This window comes from Dermacentor silvarum, chromosome 10 (assembly GCF_013339745.2).
Source record: "Dermacentor silvarum isolate Dsil-2018 chromosome 10, BIME_Dsil_1.4, whole genome shotgun sequence".
Taxonomy (NCBI): Eukaryota; Metazoa; Arthropoda; class Arachnida; order Ixodida; family Ixodidae; genus Dermacentor; species Dermacentor silvarum.
Genome location: NC_051163.1, coordinates 128,315,253 through 128,333,104, shown reverse-complemented (window position 1 = coordinate 128,333,104; position 17,852 = coordinate 128,315,253). Strand labels below are relative to the sequence as shown.

The window sequence follows — 17,852 nt, the reverse complement described above, 5'->3', positions numbered from 1 at the left end:
ACGTTTCGGGGGCGCATGGCCGAGGTGGACGGAGAGTAGTCAGGCCGATTAATGGAGCAGACGTTGGTCAAGCCAACGTTGGCCAATTCCTGGCGTACGACGGACTAGATCAGGGAAACGGTGACCTGGCAATTGTCGGAGCCAAGGGTTGGGGTTGGGATATGTTATGTGGCTTCGATTTCACGCTGGATGATGTGGACGATGTCATCAGAGCGTCTGGGCGTGGGCAGACTGCGGAGGTCTTCGCAGGTGGACGTAACAGCCGTGTTGGGGAGGCGGGGAAATGGGTGAGCAATGCGGCGCGCGGCTCTAGGCTTCTTCAAACCGCCGGCATTCCGTAACGATGGCTTTCTACAATAGAACAATTCTTAAACACAAGGAGGTGAAAGGCATCATCTGCTATGCCCTTCATGACATGGGCGACTTTATCAACTTCAGATATTCTCGGATCCGCTTGGGCGGCACAGAGCTAGCACGTCCGGAATCTATGTCAGGTCTCAGTGCACATCTGAACACGCGAAGCGAGGTCTTTTTGAGCGGCGCGCTTACGTCCAACAGGCTTTCCAAACAAATCCGTGAGCTTCTGTTTACAAATGTTCCAGGTGGTAAGTTCCTCCACGCGGGTGGGAAACGAGGCGCGTGCCGTTTCCGCGAGATAGAATATCAAATTAGCCAGCATGGCGGTCTGGTTGCAGTGGTTGCTCGCGTTCATCCGCTCATAAAGTAGAAGCCAATCTTCAACATCAGTGTCGTCGGTGCCGGAAAAGGTGTCAGGGTCGCGCGGTTGTGCTAGAATGACGGCTGGCGTGGGGGCCGACAAGCACGAAGCATCCGCACTTTGATCTGGCATAGTAGATACAGCCAAGGAGCGCCCGCTGCGTAACTCCGTCTTGCGCTTGAGCCCGCAAACTCCACCAAAAATGTTACGGGGAAAAGAAGTAAGAAATATATATATATACAGTGTATTTGCAAAAATGGCAGCGGCTGACAAGATCATAGTTAGCTCACGAAGTCCAGACCGTCGTCTTCTTCAAGTCATTTCAAAACGTCTTCTTAATCGCTCTGTCACAATATGTGCACGGCGCCCGCGCGGCCGACGCCGGACTAAGACGACACACCCCCGTGCCTCGCGCGCGACAGAAGAAGCGCGCTTCCGCCCCGCCTTCTTCCCTCGCGCGCGCGAGTTGAGCAGCAAGCGTCGGTTGACCCTCGCAGGTTTTCACTCGCACATACAGCGTACCGCCGGCACGTGGCGACAATTATACCGTCTTTGTACTTTACACGGAATCCCACAGTGACGACCACGGCAGAAGTGCGCTTGGAGTGTCCATATAATTGCTATCACAATATAATGTAACCGCTCACTTCACTATACTTTGTCTCACTCATGCCTGAACCTTGGATTATTACGACCCTATCTTGGTGGGCACAATCTGCTAGCGCGATAAGTCATCAGCGCGAGTGAGCTTCTACACACAAAGTGCTTCTATTTTTCCGCAAGCAAGATGAACCGATATTACCGCTGCTTATTGTTCAAGCATTTATCACGTTCACACTCACTTCCACTCCCAAGCACTCAATCATGTTCGCACTCACCTGCACTCACAGTCACTCAGGTTCGCACTCACCTGCACTCAAACTCACTCACGTTCACACTCACCTCCACTCACTCACAAGCACTCACCACGTTCACACTAACCTCCACTCACACTCACTCACGCACGTTCACACTCACCTGAACTCGCACTCACAGGCACTCACTCCCGTTCACACTCACTGGCACTCACCGCACTCACTTTCGCTCATTGGCACTTACTCGCACTCACTTCCACTCACTGGCTCGCACTCGCACTCACCTGCACTCACTCGCACACTTCCACTCACACTCACTCGCACTCACCTGCACTCACACTCACTGGCGCTCACTCGCACTCACCTCCACTCACACACACTGGCACTCACTCGCACTCGCACTCACCGACACTCACACTCACTGGCACTACGTCACACTCACCTCCACTCACACTCACAGGCACTCGCTCACACTCGCACTCACTTCTAGTCACACTCACTGGCACTCACTCACAATCGCACTCACCTGCACTCGCACACAATGGCGCTCACTCGCACTCGGACTCACCTCCACTTACACTCCCTGGCACTCACTCGCACTCGCGCTTACCTGCACTCGCACACATTGGCACTCACTGGCACTCGCACTCACATGCACTCACTCGCACTCACCTGCACTCACACTCAATGGCACTCACTCGCACTCACCTCCCCTAACAGGCCCTCGCACTCGCACTCACTCGCACTCATTTGCATCTACACTCACTCGCACTCACCTGCACTCACACTCACTGGCACTTTCTCGCACTAGCGCTCACCTGTGCCGCGATTTTGTAGCATTGCCTTATGACTTATTCGATGCTAGTCTTATGATCCACCGCTCACGGCAGGCTGATCCAATTGATAACGCGAACGGACCATCGCTCTGAGCACTGACAAAGCGCGATAAGCGCGAAAAGGCATTATTACCGGAAAGGAATCGCTACAAAATACCGGCCCTGCACTCGCACACACTGGCACTCACTCGCACTCACCCGCACTCACTTCTACTCACACTTACTGGCACTCACCTGCACTCACACTCCCTGGCACTCACACTCGCACTCACTTCCACTCACACTGACTGGCACTCACTCGCACTCACCGGCACTCACTCGCACTCACCTGCACTGACTCACTGGCACTCACTGGCACTCACTCGCACTCACCTCCACTTACACTCACTGGCACTCACTCGCACTCGCACTTGCTCTCACCTTCGCTCACTCGCACTAACTTCCACTCACACTCACTGGCACTGACTCGCACTCGCGCTCACCTGCACTCACACACACTGGCACTCACTCACATTTGCACTCACCTGCACTCACACTCACTGGCACTCACTCGTACTCACACTCACCTCCACTCACACGCACTAGCACTCACCTCCACTCACACTCACGGTACTCACTCACACTCACTGGCACTCACTCGCACTCACCTGCACTCACACTCACTCGCACTCATGTCCAAGAAGTTGGGGCCCCAAGCTGCGTCGCAATCGCGATCAAATGCTTCGCCTTTCCGGCTTGACTGCAATTTTTCTTACGTGCTTTTTCTTTTTGCATCCACTACTGCATGTGATCGAGAAAACGCTGGCTTCTCGGGTACGCTGGATAATAATTTGAACAGTCATTAACACCGCGATAATTTTTAGACATAAATAAATGCTTTGGACTGTAAAAACGCTAATTCTTTTTTTACGTGTGCCTTTTGATTTCAGTACTAATTAGGCATACCTAGAATATAGAACTTCTTTTTCTTTAGGGAGATTTATTATAGCGAGATTTGTCTTATAAGAGAATGGATGGATGGTAATAACTTTATTGAATTGTCCTGCAGTTTTGACGACCCGGGCTCAGGTCTCCCACGACGGGACGTCGAGATCTTGTCTCAGCGCCGCTTCGCGGGCCTGCTGGACAGCCCAGAGTTGGTCGCCGAGGTCGAAGCTGCGCAGAGCGGCGGCCCACTTCAGCGATAGGGTCTCGGAGTTTAATTCGTTTTTGTGTTGGGCGTTACATTCCCATAGCATGTGTTTGAGTGTAGCTGTTTCCTGTTTGCATATCTTGCATGTGTCTTCTTTTTGTACTTCGGGGAATATCCGTTTGAGGTGAAACGGGTTCGGGAAGGTTTTTGTTTGCAGTTGACGTAGAGCCACTGCTTGTGCCCTGTTTAGGTCTTTGTGTGGTGGTGGGAATACTCTTCTGGCTTGTTGGTACATCTTTGTAATGGCGTTCTATGTGGTCAGTCTGTCTCGTTCGTTTCGGGGGTCTTCCCGAGAGGCCGGCCGGGCGCGGTCCGTCAGCTCTCGCGCTCTGCGGTGGGCTACCTCGTTGAGGTTTGGGGGTGCCTGGTCACCCGTGTTGACGTGGGCGGGGAACCAGACGATACGACTCGGGTGGTCCTTGGGGGTGCGTATTCTCTTAAGAATGTTGATGGCTTTAGGAGAAATGCGTCCTTTGGCAAAGTTTCTCACCGCCGCCTGGGAGTCGCTCAGGACGGTATTGCAATCCGGATTCGCCAGGGCCAGGGCAATAGCTACCTCTTCGGCTTCCTCTGCATGTTGGGTTTCGACGCTACACGCGTTGGTAGTTTTGGAGTTGGTGTCTATTACTGCTACAGTGAAGCGTCTGCCATATAAGAGGAACATATTTTCTTTTTCCTTTGGAGTTCGTCTGATAACTCCCGTCTTAACGGGAGTTATTATACCAATTTTTGTCGAAGGGAGTATCTGCACAAGCGCTGCAATTTTTATTTACCTGATCGTCGTAGCCAATGGCTACGCCAAAACCACATAAATAGATCGTAGCGGTAACACACATACACCCGACAACAGAAGTACACACACACTGCAGGCTTGTGGAAAATACTCAATTTCTTCGTAATTCCGACACACAAGCTGAAAATACTGCAAGTACTGGAATGTTCACAATGCCGCATTGGGACAGCAGTCCTGAATTTCAATTGACATTCATAGACGGAGAAGAGCATCGGCTTTATCATGGAATCCCTGGTCCGTACGTCGGGCTGGCATTTTAAGCCGTGAACGAGGCTTCCGTGCTGTAGGGGACGGCGGCACTCACGGCCAAGTGGCGCCACTGCTCATGAAGCCGCTGTCGCACGAACTCATACAGCTCGTACTCGAGGCTGAGGTTACGACGAAGCATGTCGCGCGTCCACGGTGCCACCTTGCTCGGACCACTCCGGTTCCGATTCTCGTGCAGTCCTGAAAGAAAAATTGAAAGACGCTTAAGCTTCGCCTTTAAGAGTGGAACGCGATAGCGTTATCGGGGCCCCGTCCGCATCGCATTTTATTGCGATAGCAATTATATGGACACTCAAAAGCAGATTTCTGCCGTCGGCGTCGCCGTCGCCGTCGCCGTGAGGTTCCGTATGACGTCAATGGAGATGAAATCGTCCCCGCGCGCCGAACGCTGTATGTGCGAGTGAAAGGGCGCGTGGGACGCGCGCTTTCACGGGGAGTGAACGCACGGCGGAGAACAAACGCGCGTTCTGCGCTGTGCTCCCTTAAGGGCTGCAGAAGTAGGCGTCTCTTTCCTCCTCTACAATCACCATATATGTTGAGTAAACGTACCTTCTTCTGACGCGCGAAAGGCCGTGGGGGAGGGGGGGAGGGGGAGGGTCGGGAGGCGACGTTTAGCTGCGGCACCAAGTGCCTATTTATATCAGAGGCTCCGGCAACAGTCACCAACGCCGCACGCATTTTGAGCGAACGCGGGCAAAACGCCGACGGCGTCGACAACAGTTCTGCGTGTTGCCGGTGCTGCTGCATGTCCAAGTTTATACAGCTGATAAAGCTGCTATCATTACTCCGTATAGCTCTCTTCAAATTTGCTATCGCAATTGATGCTTCGCCTTTCAGGTGAAACTGCGACAACTTTTTCTTTGAGGACCTCAAACTCTACTGCATCACAGAACGTGGGAAAGCCAGCTTACAAAGACCAAGCTTACGCCAATCCCCTTAAAGTCGGCTTCACTTTTAAATAGAAATGCCTTGCTGGGAAGACATTTTTCCAGGGGCAGTATAAGTCGTCTTATATTAAAATGTGAAGGCCCAAGCACCTTTTTTATATTTTTTATTGTTTGCTATTGCCCAGACGCGCGCGCGCGTGTCCAAAACGCATTAGGCAGGCGAAGTCCCAATTTGACCTGCCGAGGATGCGAGCGCCATCTGGATATGAATTTCGCAACTAACCTATCCGAGCGCGCCACTGTTGATATGGTAAAAATGGTGGAAAAGGGTATTGTGTTTGAGTTTCCTTGTAACAGAATTATGTTTTCTCGTACATTCAAATTACAATCCGACGCCACCATGTCTGTAGGTTGTGGTTAAGTCGTACTTTACCATTTTTCTGACGAATTCGACTGTGAGAAATTCAATTTTTGTTCACTAACATCTTGCGCCACGCGGAAGGCCTGCGCTGTCGGGGGTCAGAGTGGTTGGGGATTATTTTCTCCGCCACGGACGCCGACATCCACGCCGACGCCAGCACCGACGCCGGATTTTCTTCGACATGGGGCCCTTAACGCTGTCGCGTTAAAACACGCGTTGTAAAGACAGAAATTATGGGAGACACTACAGCAGGGGCCATACTCCCTTTCATACTGCTATAGTGCTAAAGTCTGGCATTCGGACTGGCAGTACGTCCTAATATAAATAAATAAACAATACATGTATAGCGTCCAACGCTGTGGAGACTATGTATTGCATTACCTGCGTTCGCACCAAGATATAGTTCGGTGTTTTGCCCGAAAATTTTGTGAAACTGATTCCCAGCGACATCAGATCTCAACTGCACATCGCGCCCATTCCCCGCAATATGCACCCCGCACACAACGTCGGCAGATGTCGGGCCAGGGGTAGAGCTCTACTCGAACATGTCCATAACAACCACATTGAGGCAAGCTTCGTGGATTAGGGATGGTAAAATCGAACGGTTAAGCGATTAATCGACTAAAAGTATGCCGCAAAACGATTAATCGTCATCGATCTCTACCTTACATTTAATCGATTTAATCGATTAAACCAGTTCGAGTAATCGCTTTCCAGACAGTGGCTGAAGTGGCGGGAAAATTTTGAAACCGCACTGTATAATGCGGAGCACGAACAGCCACGGCGGGGCTGCGAAGAGCGAGAGCGACTGTCGACTGTTTTCCCGAATCCCGAGTTCTGCCGAGTCGGCCAAGCGCTCCCCCGCTTTACGCACACGTAGCACAGGCTGCCCGGGGTCCCAGGCGCCGGAGAGAGGCCGCCCCTTGGAGAAAGAAATGAACTAGGCGAAAGCAACAAGTCTTGGCAATACTCTCTCCTAATTTCTCCTTCCTCCATACCGACCCTCGTCCCACTCTGGCTATCGCCTCCCCTCCAACCTTTCTGTGTAGCTGCGTGCTGGACTGCTGGTTGGCCATTAGTGCAAGTGCGTGTGGGTCGCTCTTTGTATCGAAGTCGCGATAGCATTTTCGTACATATTGTTGTGTTACCGTTGTCACGCCATAATGCCATCTGATCGGAAGAGAAGTGCGGTGAGGGCATTGTTCACTGAAGATGGGAAGACGAAGAGCGCTAAGTGTGATAAATGTGGCAAACAATATTCTAAGCCGGCGACGGAAACCCTGCGATACCACCTGCTGCACGCCCACTTCATTAAAGTGCCAAAGGGGCGTCCTACAAGGAAAGGCGACCATGACGACGATGTCAACGATCCTCCTTCTGCTCAAGGCGCCAACCAGCCTGTTCAGGTAAGTTCTTATTCATGCGTTATTTAGGAGGAAGGCTTCTATCTAAATACATGGGAAAGGAGAAATCGGTTTTTTCGGCAACCACTGCACCAAATTTGATGATGTTTGTTGCATTTGAAAGAACAAGTTAAAACTAGTGACTGTTGGTTGAAAAGTTTTGATTTATGTCGCCCATTATTTAATAAACATTGGCAAAAACCGCAAATTTTCAGAAAACGAAACTATCATGTTTACAACTCAAACCCTTGTAAACAATGTAAAAATTCACGTAAGATGTAAATTGACTTATCAAAATTTTCAGCTTTGGATGATCCAATGGATGCAATTGAGAGATCTGCGATATATGTTCGTGGTGCAGAGCTACAATTATGTAAACTTCGTGCTTCTGTTTTTCTTTTTCCTAACTTACTAAATTCTGAAAATTGCTTGAGAAGGCCGGGCCCTGAATCGAACTTCCGCTTCCAAAGGGCACTAGAATTTAAGTTTCTCTGTCAAATTCAACAGATTTCATTAAAATCGGTCCAGGGGTTATCTCAGAAAAGTGTTGCTGTGTTTTACATGTATTTGAATATGCGGCATCGGAGTCGGGCCCGAACTAAAGGTTTGTAAAATCAAGTTTCTATTTCATTGTGCAATAAATTCATGTCATTGGGGCTTTAATTGCATGCTCATTATGATAATACTAACAGTTTTGACAGTTAAGGAGCTACTTAGCTGGTTTCACTGGGATTTGTCCCCTTCTGTTCAGCGATTGCGATTCCATTTTCTTTCTTTGTTGTGTTGCCCCTATCTCCCAGGTCATCCTACGTAAGCCTTTGCAAATTAATGTCGCATATTTTCAGAATATCATCATCATCATCATCAGCCTATATTTATGTCCACTGCAGGAGCAGGACGAAGGCCTCTCCCTGTGATCTCTAGTTACCCCTGTCTTGCGCTAGCTAATTCCAACTTGCGCTTGCAAATTTCTTAAATTCGTCACCCGACCGAGTTTTCTGCCGTCCTCGACTGCGCTTCCCTTCTCTTGGTATCCATTCTGTAACTCTAATGGTCCACCGGTTATCCATGCTACGCATTACATGGCCTGCCCAGCTCCATTTTTTCCGCTTATTGTGAACTAAACTATCGGCTATCCCCGTTTGTTCTCCGATCCACACCGCTCTCTTCCTGTCTCTTAACGTTAGGCCTAACATTTTTCGTTCCATCGCTCTTCGTGCGGTCCCCAAGTTTTCTCGAGCTTCTTTGTTAACCTCAATGTTTTCACAATATACGCTTCGTTTGATTCCACAGGCTGAAGAAAGTGCTGCTGGCTCGGCGGCAACAACTGGGTCTGCAACTAGAAAACTCGCTAATGCCGCTACAAGCCCTCGAGGTTCTGTTCCTTCCTCGTTTGTGGGACCCATGGAAAAGTGCCTCTCCAGTGCTAGTGTGTTTGCAAGTAAGTCTGTACTCGCGATTGGTGACTTTCGCAGAGCGAGAAGATTAGCTTGTCAATGGCTACGACTACATGACTTTGTCCATTAGTGTTTTTCAGGAGGAGGAGTCCGTGAAAAGCGTGCTACTGATGCTCTCGTATACATAATCCCGCACGACGACTTGCCTTTGAGCACAACCGAGAAGGATGGCTTCAAGATGTTCGTGAAGGCATTGCAGCCACTCTACAAGCCTCCCACTAAGCCTACTGTCACAAAGAGCCTCGAGGCTAAGTACGAGGACCTCAGGGCACATTATGGACGGAAAATTCAAGCAGCTGATCATCTGAACCTCACGGCTGATCTTTGGACGCATGAGAGCACAATGCGGTCGTACCTAGGCCTCATGGTGCATTTTAGAGAAGGTAAATATTTTCAGGAAAATTTGAAAAATGAGAAACCCTTTTCCTTTGTCATGACGCGTAACCATATTTTCTGTGCGTACCCTAATAAACAATTTTTTACTGTTTTAGGTACCGAACTAGTGAATGTCGAAACTGGCGTTAAGCACATGCCAGAAAGAAAAACAAGTTTGAATATTCGCGTAGCAATGCGCGAATTATGCGACGAGTGGAATATTGACCACAAGAAAGTCCGGGCTGTCATCACAGATGGTGGGCAAAACATTAAGGCAACTGTCCGCGAAGAATTTGGTGCCGATAAGCACATTTCCTGTGTAGCCCATCTCTTAAACCAAGTAGGTCAAGCTGCCATTGGTGTAGCAATGTCCAAAGCCCCTTCGGAACTTGAAGCACGTGAGGTTCTGGTGGTCCCGGAGAATGAAGAAGATGCTGAAGCTGTGCTGGAGGACGTCCCTGATGCATATGCGCCCGACGATGACGGTTCATCACTCGTCGACCTTCGGCCACTGCTAATGAAGGTGAAGAGGATCGTTCGCTTCTTTCGCACCAGCGATGTTGCATCAAGACTATTGGTGGAAATGCAGCTCCAGGATGGCAAGCAGGAGCATGATGCATTAAAATTAATTCAGGAAGTCAGGACCCGGTGGAATTCTTGCTATTACATGTTGGAGCGCTTCTTGAAGTTGTCCGAGCCTGTCAGCCGGGTCGTCTTACAGCTGCAGAGGCAGAGAGGAGCCACTCGGAGAAAGCCGCCCAATCTAATCTCTGGTGACCAGCTTGACGTCCTTAGCGAAGTAAAGGACCTACTAAAGCCATTGGAGGAAGCCACGCTTATGGTTTCGAAGGGTCGTTCCGTGACACTCAGCGATGTAATCCCGATGGTGTACGGCCTAAAGCAGGTGAATCATCTTTACTCTATAATTTAGAGTTCAATTGGCTACTCTGTAGTCACATACACGCCGACAGTTCGCATGTAGCAGTGTCCGTTAAGTATGCCTGAATTTACACTATCGGAAAAGCGTGCATGCTGAAAGAACAGTGGCGTAACAAACACTATTGTCTTTAAAAAGTGGCAAATATTTATTTTCTTTTATAGGGTATCCACAGCTTTCAGCCCAGTCACCCCGTCACTCTCAAACTGCAGCAAAAGCTGCTCTCAGAAGTGAACACACGATTTAGTGGCATCGAGTACCTGCGCCCGTACGCGGCCGCGACAATTTTGGACCCACGGTACAAGAAGTATGTTTTCGAACATCCTCAGGCGGTGGCAATGATCGTCCGGTACCTAAGTAAGTTAACATGATTTATTTATTTATATCTAGGAAAGGCCAGGAGAAGAAAATTTAATACAATTTTGACTAATAACAACATCGTGCAGGTGGAAAAGTTGCTGAAAAGGTTGGTGCTACCGGCCGCGCTCTAGAAGAGGATCTTGCTAGGCCGAATATGTCGCCTCCTTCTTATGGCATCTGGACCGCCGTTGACCAGGCACTTCGCCATAACTGCACTGGTACAATGGATCAAGAGTCGGAAAGCCAAATGCCTTCGCAATTGAAGGCATACTGTAACAACCCCGTCGTTGATCGTCGTGCCAATCCCAGGCCGCTGGCGACGTGGCACAGCATGCGTGTGGGTTTGGAGCACGTATTAGAAGTAGCGATGGAGTTTTTGTCGATCCCAGCAACATCTGTAGCGTCAGAGCGGCTATTCTCACACGCTGGTTGTGTGGCCAGTCAAAGAAGGTGCCGGTTGTCACCCAAACACCTGAGCCAATTGACATTCCTTCGCTCTGTGGAAAAGAGCATGTGGTTCAATAACATTAACCATTAATTTTCTTCTCTCCCTATGCATATTTCAAGTTTTTGCATACTTTAGTTGGACCTCAACTATCACATGTGCCATATTTTTTTAAGTGCCGTTTTTTCTATTGTTTAATTCTTAAGTGCTTCACTCAGTAAGTGCCATTTTAAACTTATATTGTTTATTCCTTCGCTAGTCACTAGTGGCAATTATAGTTGACCTTTAACAAATTAAAGATTGTTCTTTATCAAAAGTTTATACGCTTGTATTTCTTATCCTGGTTCCACCTTTCAAACGTTAAAATTGGGACTTATGTTAGTAGATACCTGTGCTTCAGCCTTTTTAAAGCGCCCGGAAAAAAAGGCGATTAATCAACTAATCGATGCAAAACCGTGCATCCAAAGCGATTAATCGATTATAGGCTAAACCGACGAACGATTAATTGTTAATCGATTAAAAATATTAATCGACCATCCCTATCGTGGATGCCGCGGCATATGTCCAACAAGAGGCGTTTGCCGTCTCCATCGTCGACTCTAATTCCAGGATCACTTGCTGCGCTACAGTACGCACTTCGAAGCCATTAGTAGCCGAACAGGTTGCAATCGCGCTGGCTTTGCTCGATGGTCGCAGAGAGGCAATATACAGCGATTCTAAGGCGGCCATTAAGGCCTACCAAACCAGGATGGTCTCCCCTCAGACCCTTCGCATTCTCCAAAGCTTGAAAAGTATCTCTCCGCATTCTCTCATTTGGTTTCCCGCTCACTTGGGGTCGACCGAGGGCTCTCCCTCTAACCCTAACGAGAGCGCGAACGAGGCCGCGCGAGGACTCACTGACCGCGCCGCCTCCGCAGTCCTCTTACCCCACGTGGAACCATTGATGACGTATAATGAGATCACCAAGCATTATTATCTGTCAAGACGGGTATTCCCTCTCCCTCACCCTGCCTTATGCAGGGCGCGGGCGGTGACCCTTCGAATTTTACAAGCTCGTGCGTATCCTAACCTTGCGGTTCTTCACGCTATATACCCTGAAAGGTATCCCAGTGCGGACTGCCCTGCCTGTGGACTAACGGCAACATTGAACCATGTGTTGTGGGAGTGTGGAGCCATCGGCTCCGCCTTCAGCGAGGATAGGTGGGCTGCGCTTTTGGGCAGCCTCGAACTCAACGACCAAACCCTGGCCGTCCAGAGTGCCCGCGATCGGGCCATCAAGCTCGGCTTGGCGGTCCCTACGTGGGACTAGCCGGGTGGCGCGGGGTCTCCCCTGCGTCTTCACTGGACCTCAATAAAGTTATTTCACTCACTCACTCACTGATTTCATTATTATTATTATTATTATTATTATTATTATTATTATTATTATTATATTATTATTATTATTATTATTATTCACGCTTACTAAAGAATAAAAAAGCTTCCTTGAAAATTGCCAAACTGGCATACGGCTGCTAATTTCTGATCAATTTTCTGTTGCTTGTTTTGCTTTTCGGCTTTTTCATTAGCAGGCCGTTGCGGCAGCTCCACGCGCCGGCTCGCGCGACCATGTGTGACCACGAGAACTCATACATTTTGATCACCGGACTGCTTGCGTAGCTTCTGGAGTGTAGAACTGCTGGGTGTTTTCATATCACCACACGTCATGAAGGGGCGTCCCCACAATTTAGAGCGCAGCTTTTATGCACCCGTTCCTGCGTTGGTCGCCGGCCTCGGCGTCGGCGTAACCGGCATAACGAACGAGTGGAGCGCAGTAGAGTCGCCGCTCCATGGCGGCGACCCGCTACGAGGTGGCACCAAAGTTGCATGCGCCGTGAGGGGCGTAACTGCGCCGTCACCCGGATGCCGATGACCTATTACTAAGGCATGCGGTGAGCGCATCCACCGATACCATATTGACCCTTTTCGCGGCGATCCCGTGGGCGCTGCCATGTTTGATCACGTGATGACGCGTCCATTGCTTGCCTCAACTGCCTCCGTGGCCTCCTTATTTACAATGGAAGTGTATGATGCCGGCGCGGCTGAGAAAACCTCTGTTTTCGGAGATATCGTAGACGGTGACTAGGTGGACGACACGAAGCTTTGATCACAGCTTCAGAGAACATGCAAAAGCGATTTCGGAGCTAATTAAGCTATGTAAAAACGGCGCAAGCAGCGTATATGGTGCTTGTTCTAAAAGCGGGCCTAAATATGTATTCCAAGCTATCCAAACATTCCGCTCATGAATTCAATCAGGATTAGTGCGTTTTGCTCTTTATTCCTTATTCAGCAACTATTTTAAAGCAGTGGCTTGTCAGTTTCTGACTCAGTTAAGTTCCTCGGTGCGGCCACTATCTGATTATTTTCTGCCTAATCGCTCACGGGTGTGTCAGTTCCGATAGATTTGTTCTTGCTGCGCACAAGGCTTGAAACGTAGCTTTTTTGTACATTGTAATACCTTGTAGCAAATATATATTACAGCTAATAACTCGCTTACTCTTGTGAACCGTCACGAAACATTCAGCTTCGATTCGTGCGCCATCGGTGTAGTCAGTCATTTATTGTGCGTATACAGTGCGCATATATTCAAGTGTGCGCCCATTCACTTATTCTTGATACGTCGGTGATAGAGTGGGTGTAAGTTGTCCTGCCATTTGGGACATGTGTATAGATAACGTGCGCGAAACTTACAATGACAGGAAGCGGCGCTGCCCCCTTTGTCATTGTTTAACGAGTGGTACTCACCCTTGCCGACGTTCTGGGGTTGAAGCCCTTTCTTTGAAGGTTAGCGATACAAGGCTGGCGGATGAGCAAATTTCAGTATCCTCGAGGAAAGCCGTACATCACGAAGTGCCGGTAACACGTTCGGACAGTTGCAGCAGCGGTCCGTGAACTTGGCCACGATTCATTCTATTCTAGTCACTATTTTTGCAGCCAACTACTGCACACGTCTTCAATCCACATGATTCAATCTAGCATGATTGGAGCCCAGTGTGTTAGCGAAAACTCAGTTGCACTTCCGACAGCTGATCGCACAGAAGCAAGGTAGAAGCGGTACTGGTTTCGTATTCGTGCTCGGTCGCTGAGGAGAGTCATGGCGCGCCGCCGTGCGCGCCATCTCGTTTCTCTAAAACAAACTGCTCCGCGAAAAGGGCCAATACGGAAACAAAGCACTGCCGTGGGCTTCGGACCCACTGCGCATGCTCTACTTCGCTACTTCGCCTGCGCCGCCGCCGCGAGAGAATGACCTCCGCGTTAGCCACGCGTTCCCGTGTTCACGCTTTCTTTCTGAACAATGAGCGACGCAACCGGTGGAATTCAAAACCCCTAAAGAGGTGCGCTCAAATTTCCAATTAGGGAGTATCGTGTAATCGTCGGTGAACTTTTTTTTATTTGAAATAACTATATGAGACAGCAAAATGACTCCATATGTCAGAATCCAGCCTATTTTTCCTGCGCACGTCTTTGCTTGAGCAGAAAAAGTCCTAAAAGAGACACAGGGTAAAGTGTGGTTTATGAAATTCCCGGACGTCCCTACTTTAAAAAGCTGTGACGTTTCCCGTCCCCAAAGTGCATGCAATAGTGAGGATTGGAGATTAATTTCGACCACCTGGGGTTCTTTAGTGTGTACCCGATGCAGGGTACACGAGAATTCTTGCGTTCCGTGGCCGCCGCCTCCGGAAATCAAACCCGAGACCTCGGGCTCACCATCACTATGTCGTAGCCACCGAGTCACTGCGGCGTTGTCCTAACTTTACCAAAAGGAAGGCCCAATGTCAAGCTTCCTCTCAAAAAGCTAGGTTTGTCATTTATTGTTCGCGTTTTCGGCTTGCGCATATATTTAACATATGTTATATCCGTTTGCAAAAGTATGACAGCATGGTATAGGTTTTATTTATCGTTGCTCTTTTAAAGTAAGGACATCCTGCGATTGCATGCGCCGGATTTTACAACTAGTCTCAGTCAGGATTTTTTATGCTGAGACAAAGGAGTGCGCTCGAGAAATATAGGATCACGGTGCATGGAAGGATTTTGCAATATCGTATAAAAAAGGTAATATAAAAAAGGAAGTCGGTACCCCTCCTCTGACTGCGCTTATCTGAACACAAGCTGCTGTCGCTGAATATGGCAAATCCGTTCTACGGAAGCCCGCAAGGGGAAGCAAAGGGCATGAAAGGGAAACAAGCTTCGTGCTACATTTCGGGTGGATCACAATTTTTCCTTTTCACACCCTGTGTAAGCGACCAGTAGCATATCACTCCTATAATCGACTTCCCTGTGAGTCGGTCCCTGATGTGTTTGAATTCTGGGGTTTTATGCGCCAGAACCATGATTTGATTATTAGGCCCGTCGCAGTGAGCGACTCCGGGTTAATTTTGCAAACCAGGGGATCTTTAACGTGCCCCCAATGCACCGGACACAGGTGTTTTTGCACATCGCCTCCATTGAAATGCGGACGCGACGGCCGGGATAGAGCACTGCACGGGCTCGGGCCTACCCGAAAACCCGGGCTCGGCCCGTGGGCCGGGCCGGGCCGGGTAAAGTAGCCTTCATGGTGGGCTCGGGCCGGGCGCGGGCCTGAAGCTCCGGGCTTTGGGTCGGGCCCGGGTTTGAGGTGGCCGGCTCGGGTCGGGCCGGGCCGGGCTTGTTCTTGCGTGGTGCATGCGTGCATGCGCACGTTCGCGCGAGTGTTTCCGTGCTTACACTTTCCGTCTTGGACAAAAAAAGCACAATTCTTTCATCGTCCACGAAGGCCTGCAGCTTCAATTTCACTGCCTTTTCACTATGATTCACTTCAGGAATTGAAAATGCATGCAGCCCTGTATACGTTGACCTAGTTGCACGGAACTCTTTAAATTTAATGCTATGTTTCGCTGGTTTCTCGATAATATAACCAAGGAATGAGTTCAATTAGCAATGTGACGAAATCTTAGTGCTCATTTTATACTATCACAGCGAAGTAAGTGCGCGGGAGATAAAATCTCCTTGAGACGGGGCCATATTACTCAGGTCACAAATACAGGAGCCCCAATAAAGCGCTCGCATTGGTACACCTCTTGGTATACTGAACACTACGCTGCGCCGTCCAAGAATACGTCAGCCAACGGGGACTACAATGCTCGCCCGAGAAATCTGAACTCATACGAGTCTGGCGAGGCCGGGGTAACCACACAGTCCCCACAGACCCAACACGAAAAATCGAGGTACACCTCAACGGGAGCCTCATACCAGAAACGTCATTGCTCAGGGTGCTGGGCATGTGGCTGCAGTCTAACCAGCGTGCTACACACACCCTTACGCTCCTCAAAACCAGTGTCAAGGCGATATCACGCATGATATCCCGTGTAACATCGAAGAATAGAGGCATGAAGGAAGGGGACACACTCCGACTGGTCAAAAGCCTGGTGGTGAGCAGAATCGCATACAGCCTGCCCTACTACCATCTCACACAATCCGAGACGAAACAGGCCGACACGCTCTTGAGGATTGCTTTCAAGACCGCTCTCCGCCTGCCGATGAGTACATCGACTGAGAAATTATTGGCGCTGGGGTTACACAACACCCTCAGCGAACTCACAGAAGCCCTTCACGTCTCACAACAACAGAGACTTGCGCGGACTCACACGGGCCGGCAGGTCCTACAAACTTTGGGCTTCAAAGCCACAACAACACGAACCCAAGAAACCTGCACGATACCTCGTCACGTCCAGGACAGGTATCACATTGCCCCCATACCACGCAACATGGACCCTAACCTACACTCCGGAAGGAGGAAAGCAAGGGCCCAATACATAGAGAAAACATTCAGGTTCGATACCACGGCCCGTTTTACGGACGCCGCTATGTACGGAACAAAGCAAAAGGGCGCAGTGGCAGTGGTCTGCGACCGCCGAGGCCACGTCACCTCCAGTGCATCGACCCGCCCCTGCACGATCACGGAAGCGGAAGAACTGGCCATCGCGTTAGCCATCCGCGAAGGTCAACACGCAAGTAAACCACTGACGATCCTCACGGACTCCCAGCAGGCCTGCCGCAACTTCCTACAGGGAAGAATCGCAAGACCTGCGGCACAAGTCCTAGCCCAAATACCCAAGGAGGACACTGACGACAACACCATCATAACCATCATTTGGATACCGGGTCACGCTGCCATCACGGGTAACCTGTATGCCGACAGAGCAGCTCGAGAATTTGCACATAACCGAGCACTCATCACGCCGACTGCAGATGACCCTGACCCAGTTGACCCCGAGTATTCAGCAATCCTGAACTACCACAGAGGGAGTCGCTTGCGATATCCCCCACCCCATCGAATACTAAAGACGGAGGATGCCGCTGCCTGGCGTAGGCTCCAGACAGGCACTTACAGGAACCTACACATATTACATCGCCTGCACCCCACAGCCTACAGGGACGAATGCCCGTGGTGTGGGGCCACACCAACCCTATACCACATTACGTGGGAGTGCACGCTACACAACATAGAACACCATGACACGAACACCACGAGGGAGCAATGGGAGGCACTGCTGTCCAGCTCGGCCCTCGACGACCAGCTCAAGCTGATCCAGAGAGCAGAGAAGATGGCAAGAGCCAGCGGAGCCCTGGACTAGGGGCCCCGACCATTAGCGATGCCCCATTGGGGCAAGACAAAACTATATTTGAATTAAAGTTTATCTATCTATCCATGCACTTTCTTCCATTCGCCTTGCCTCCTCACGGTGTCGTTTCACTATCTCCATCTGCCTGGCCCTGGAAAGGCGGTTGCCGTCGCGTAAATTTTTTTACGCGTTTCGGGTTTTCTCTCGGCTGCCGGCAGGGGCTTCCCTTTACAGAAATTAAGTTAACCACCCTGAGTTACTCTGAG

The 17,852-nt window shown here is 49.9% G+C and overlaps 1 protein-coding gene across 1 annotated transcript in view; it reads right to left on the bottom strand.

Moving 5' to 3' along the window:
* Positions 1 to 4,306: 4,306 nt before the first annotated feature.
* Positions 4,307 to 17,852, bottom strand: part of LOC119431840 (uronyl 2-sulfotransferase) — an 83,329-nt gene continuing 69,783 nt past the window's right edge. The window contains exon 8 of the mRNA XM_037699296.2: positions 4,307 to 4,840. Within this exon, the coding sequence (XP_037555224.2) occupies positions 4,650 to 4,840 (191 nt within the window). The 3' untranslated portion in view covers positions 4,307 to 4,649. The remainder of the gene's footprint in view (positions 4,841 to 17,852) is intronic.